The 6,404-nt window shown below is 44.0% G+C and overlaps 1 protein-coding gene across 1 annotated transcript; it reads left to right on the forward strand.

Moving 5' to 3' along the window:
- The first annotated feature begins 710 nt into the window (after positions 1-710).
- Positions 711-2,426, forward strand: Ch25h (cholesterol 25-hydroxylase). Its single transcript, XM_005063206.4, has one exon. The coding sequence runs from the start codon at positions 1,151-1,153 to the stop codon at positions 2,003-2,005; it is 855 nt and encodes a 284-aa protein (XP_005063263.1). The 5' UTR covers positions 711-1,150; the 3' UTR covers positions 2,006-2,426.
- Positions 2,427-6,404: the final 3,978 nt, after the last annotated feature.

A 6,404-nucleotide genomic window follows, 5' to 3' on the forward strand; every position in this document is an offset into this window, starting at 1 on the left:
ATGTCTGCTTCCAGAAGAGAAGGGCTGGCTTAAGGACACAAACATAAGAAGGAAAAATTAGTAAAATGGCCCCTGGTTTTCCTCTGGGGTCTCCTGTGCCACGTTTTAGCCACCTAGGGGAAATGCAGAGGCAGGTTTCTGTGCTGGACTCTCTGAGGGCTCTTCCAGGACACAGTACTGTCCTCCAGTGCTCTGTCTCTGGCCCCATAGCTCCAGCATCTGAGAGGGTGATAAGGAGTTGAGGAGTAGGGAAAAATTGAGGGCTGGGCAAAAGTCGGAGCCTAAGGGACCACCAAAGAAATGGCGGGGGAGATGAGACATTTCCTGAATTTATTTCCTGGGAGGCTGTAGGATTGCATAGATCACCGCTTCCACCCAGCTTGGAGGTGCATTGGCTCAAATGAGGGATCCTCGTTGGGTTTTAAAGACAGCATCCTTTATTCTCCATCCCAGAGCGAAGGCTAATGGCTGCCTCCTCTCAGGACTTCTTGCAGGTTCTGGTCCCTGTTCAAGGCACCCTGTTTTCAAGGGGAGGGGGGAAGGGAGGGTTGTCTGCGCTAACAGGAGCCTGGCTGTTCCTTTTTTGGAGCCTTAGAGCGCGCAGGGGCGGGGGCGGGGGCGGGGCGGGGCGAGGGCGGGGAGACACTGCGGGTTCCCTCTTTGTAAAGGAGTCTATTGCTGTTTGCCGTGCATCCACTAAGTGCACTGTAGGAGTGAGGTGCTCACACCCAAAGAGCTCCAAGAATATAGACATACGCCTTGACACAGTCACAAGGGAGAGTTTAAAACTCTGAATTCTGCTTTGGTTGCGAAACAGCACTTTCTGATGGTGATGGCTGGTGAATTATCCTAAACCCGAATTGCTCACTCCTCTGTCAATAGTAAGTCAGCTGAAAAGTGAACAAACAGTTCCGTGCTCCTGGGGACCGGCTCCAAGTGCAGCTGTATGCATGTATGTGGATGAGGCAATTTGATGCAGCCGAGAACAGGACAGAACCATCTAACCTAAGGAACAACTTTGGGTTTTTTAAGCACGATTCTGTAGCGAGGAAGGGAGGGAAGGACAGCTGACATCATTGGGGGCGGGGCCGCAGTCCTAAGAAAAGTCGGCAGGACTGGGGAGACTGCAACTGTGGGGCTCAGTCTCAGCATGGGCTACCACAACCGCTCGGAGCTCCAAGACCTGGGCTGCTCCAGCCAGCTGCTCCTTCAGCCACTCTGGGACACCCTAAGGAGCGGAGAGGGGTTCGCGCGCTCACCCTTTTTCCCGGTCGTCTTTTCCATCATCACTTACGTGGGTTTCTGCCTGCCATTCGTGGTACTGGATGTCCTGTGTCCCTGGGTGCCCATGCTACGACGCTACAAGATCCACCCCGACTTCTCGCCATCCGCGAGGCAGCTGCTGCCCTGCCTGGGGCAGACGCTCTACCAACACCTGGTGTTCGTGTTCCCCGTGACGCTGCTACACTGGGCTCGCAGCCCCGCGCTCCTGCCGCGGGAGGCCCCGGAGCTCTTGCATCTCCTGAGCCACGTCCTGATCTGCCTGCTGCTCTTCGACACCGAGATCTTCGCGTGGCATCTCGTGCACCATAAGGTGCCCTGGCTGTACCGCACCTTCCACAAGGTGCATCACCAGAACGCGTCCTCCTTCGCGCTGGCCACGCAGTACATGAGCGTCTGGGAGCTGTTTTCGCTGACCTTCTTCGACGTGCTGAATGTCGCGATGCTGCAGTGCCACCCACTCACCATCCTTACCTTTCACGTGGTTAACATCTGGCTGTCGGTGGAGGACCACTCAGGCTACGACTTCCCGTGGTCCACTCACAGACTTGTGCCCTTTGGCTGGTATGGGGGTGTGGCTCATCACGACCTGCATCACTCGCAGTTTAACTGCAACTTTGCTCCATACTTCACACACTGGGACAAAATGCTGGGCACCCTGCGTTCCTCGGGCTCCCCAGAGCCGTGCACTTTACATTTGACCCAGGAAAAGAAACAGACTTGAGTTATTTTTCTCAGAAGCAAGTAATTTATTAGCCGACGAACATTATACAACCTGATGTGTTTCTGCAATCTGACAAAGTAATTTATATGTTTGTGTATCAATTTAAGTGTAGTCTTGGTGTCAAAATTCAACTCACTCCAATGTCATTGACTTCGGGACATAAGTTAGACACTCGGCATGGTGTATTTGAATCATTATGATCTCTAGAATGATTTGTCTGTAGAACCAAGACTTCCCTACGTCTGAAATCACACTGAAACTGGGATAAGGCCTGATTTCTGACTCTTTAATTAATCCTACTTGTTCCTGCTGGGCAGTGACCAAGGTTATGGTATTTTTTCTATTTTTGAATGAAAGGATTTATTTATATTGAAATAATTTTATTTGTACTTTAAAAATAAAAAGAACATGAGCAAACCAAGCACTGGTTCCTGTTGCATCTGATGGATGAAATCTAAAAAGGAAGACAGGGGTCTGGGATGCTCAGTGTTCTTTGAAGCATCGTCAGCCCTGTCATGGAAAGAGGAATCCGGTGGTAGGTGTTTGTGTGTGTGTGGGCAATTCAGGGAAGAAGGAAGGTGGTGTCTGGCTGCTTTGATTCAGAATGCTTTTTAGCCGCTTTTGTTTTGTTTTTCATAAGAAGCACATGATAGATTTATTCTGTGTATTATATTTATATGTACAGACATTGTATTGTGAGCTGGTATGTGTGGGCAAGTTAGAATCAGAGCAGCAGAATAATCGATGCCTTGTTATCATCGAACCTGATAGGTCAAGTTTGTGCATTAGAGAAGCTGATCAATTAATCTCCATTTTTGGGCAGTGCCCATTCTTAGCTAGTACAGCTGACCCTTATAACACTGCTCCCTGGAAATTTTGTATATTTTCTTAATGAAGACATACACGGAAAGTATACAGTCCTTCCTTAACAAAGAGTAAGACCCCATGCTTCTTCATCCATAGAAGGAGATGGTATGCAGATTGCATGTGAAAGTCAATATCCTATCACTGGCCATACTGATGTCACCATCAGCCATCCCACCTATCTGCCACTTTTACTTTAATGTTAAATTGAGGACACAGTTTACATGAGCTCAAGTTAAAGTGGCAGATCTCAGAAGTCTGTAACTCTGCACCTAGTTGTGGGCTCATCATGTATGAGCCTAAATGTTTTCATTTAAGGGTTTAAAGAGTCATCTAAATATCTGGTCTCCATTGTCTGCCTCTGCCAAAGGAGATTCCTGGGAAATATCTTTAGGTCTTCTCAGTGTGCAGCTGAGGTACCTGGCTGATTTTCTCATATTCACTTAGATGTGTTTTCTTGGCTTCTGAACTCAAGTTACTGCCTCCTTTATCTTCAGGCTGGGGCATAAAGATCTCATACAAGGCTGGGACATAAAGATCTCACTTATTTATAAAAAGTGAACTTCCCAGAAAGAGGAAAAGAAATCCTGGGGAAGGGACTGTAATAGATATGCTTCATCAATGGGAAATGATAATCAGGCAGATGTAGAATACTTGACACAGCTGGTAGTTACTGTGAAGGCTCCAGCCATCCCAAAGCCACACATGTGGCATAATAACAATTGTCTCTGGTCACTGTCAGAGTCTGTAACAATGTATCGTGTCATCTTGCCCTGTAAGGGAAGTGTGATGAGGCAATTGTACACATGGAAAGTGTTGGGAAACACTTTCTCCAAGTCCTCTTCTTCAGCTAACGCCCATGGAGGGAGATGAAGGATTTTTTCAGTTAGATGAAAGGCCACATGACAAAGGCAATCAGATCGTATTTGTATGGGTTTTTTTTTACACTTTATTTCACTTGCTGTTTGAAGTCTTCTCATCACCAGGATCTCACATTGTAGATAAAGAATTGATCCCAAATAGGGTTAGTATCTTTTTCCATGTAGGGATGAAATCAGCATTGGGATATTCTTAATAAGGAAATCCAATGAGATGGTTTTCTATCTCCTTAGTTGGTTTTTGTTTATTATGCTGTGAGTATATGTGTGTGTGTGTTTTCTTAACCTTCATCCAGAAAAAGATTCTTGCTTGACATTAGTGAAGTTTCTCTAAAGCATTTACTTCCTAATTTTCTGGATGCTTCCTTTTAGCGGATCCTTTTCAATCACAGAAAGAAAGCAAGCTACAGGCACTTGTTGTTGTTTCTTAAGTCTGTATTGCATGCAACAAGTGTCTTCCTCCCACCTCCTGATGACCTTGAAATTCAACTAATGACATTATAACATATACACATGCATACATACATACTATTTATATGTGTATATATACAAATATATAGTACTGTATATCACTATGCATACATGCACTATACACACAAATTATACAGATGTCTACACATGATTACATATGTATAAATGCATGCATTTGTATATTATGTATGTATACATCTGCTATAAATGAACACATTGTATATATTATAAATCTATTATATGCCATATGAATATGTATGCATGCATGTATAAGTAAAGCTATATATAGATACTATATATACTTATATACACTATATATGTATATATATACACACACAAACCATATCTAAACATATGCTCTATCTACATATATACTCTACTCTTTCTTCCCTTTTTCTTTTCTCCCTCTCTTTTATACAAACATTTACATGCACAACCATTTTTTTTATGTTCACTAATATCTCCTCCCCCATAAAGACACTTGTTTCTTGTTACACATTGGTTAAATGTTACATGGATTGTGAAAGCACAGTAGACACAACTTGGCTATTAATCATGTCTTTCTTCTTCTATTTCTTTTTGTTCTTCGTCTTCCATCACTAGTTCAACTCAGCTTTGTTTCTCAGGGCATGTTCATACTTCACAGTCCTGACCCAGAGAAGGTAATGGGTTTCTGGAGAAGGGTCAGATAAGCATATTCAGCTAATTTAATGTGGTAAGCACTAACAGGCTGCTAAGAAAGGGAGGCATTGGACCCAAATTGTGAAGGCTTTCTATGGGTTCAAAAAGCCATTAATGAAGGCACAACTGATACCTAGTGAGAGATAGACAATTATCGTGGCGATATATTATTTATGATTTATTAAAGTTTGCCTGAGGGTACAGAAAGCAAAGCTAGGCACAAGCTATAGAGCCAGGACTCAAGAGACAAGCAGGTGGATCTCTGTTAGTTCAAGGTCACACTGAGCTACATGAAATTGATCCAGTTCTAAAGAGAAACAGCTTACACAAAGGTGATCTCAGTACTTGGGATCGCACACCTTTAGTCCAAATACTAGGGAGGTGTAAAAGGAAAAAAGCGAAGGGCCTCCAGTCACATTGAAGAGAGGCAGCAACCTAGGATTACAGTCTGAGGATTCATGGAGCTTTCAGTCTGAGGTAGAGAGAAGAACTAGTGATTGACTCTGCTTCTCTGATCTTCAGCTCGAACTTTGAACCCCAATATCTATCTCTTGGTCTTTTATTTTTCATGTTACAAGTTGTAAAATCAGAGAGAAATGAGGAAACTTGACATACTGAAAATGTAGTAAGAAGCTCAAAGCCCTGAATGAGTCATATAGGAACTTTAAGGCATATTTGTAGCAAGGCATCCAGGGGCTGGGGTTGGGACCCAGCAGACAGTGTTTATCATACCTTTTCATAAGCTATCAAACTGCTCAGGGCTACGTCTACTTGTTCATGTCACAGGGGTTGTGAGAGAACACATGTAAGACAAATCAGAGGCAAATGGTAGGTCTTGATAGGTATGCTGACACATTTCTCTATGTGTAAAATGATAACTGGCAGCAGAGAATAGTGGTACTGATCTGAATTAGGAGGCCCAGGCATCTGTCCAGATCTCAGGCCTGGCTCCACTGTATAGTCACTGTGTACCAGTGTGAGTGCTCCAGGGACCAATTTCCTCATCTGTAAAAGAGAGGTATTAGTTACTTTTTTTGTTGCTGTGTCAGAATATCATGACCAAAAGCAACTTGTATAAGAGTTTATTTTGGCTTATGGTTCCAGAAGAAGAGTCCATCATGACAGGGGAGGCATAGCAGCAGGTGATAGGAGCAGTCGACTGAGAGATCACATCTTTACACACAGGAAAGAGAACATTAACATTAAGTGAGATGAGACTATAAACCCTAAAACCCTGACCTCAGTGGCATAATACAAAAAATCTAGGACAGTTTATTTTGTTCATGTCCTCTTGGATGGGTGGCCTTCATTGGAGGGTGATTTACCCAGCAGGGGCTGTACCCTCAAAGCAAACTGACTCTCTCTCTTCCAGCCACTATCAGCTGCTGATAGATCCTTAGCTAAGGCTGGAACTTAGTGTCAACCTCTCCTTTCCATTTTGGACTTTTGTCTGGCCTAAACCCATGCTGGTCTTGTGTATGTTGTCTCAACTGCCTTGAATTCAT

This window comes from Mesocricetus auratus, unplaced genomic scaffold (genome assembly GCF_017639785.1).
Source record: "Mesocricetus auratus isolate SY011 unplaced genomic scaffold, BCM_Maur_2.0 Super-Scaffold_4256, whole genome shotgun sequence".
Lineage (NCBI taxonomy): Eukaryota > Metazoa > Chordata > Mammalia > Rodentia > Cricetidae > Mesocricetus > Mesocricetus auratus.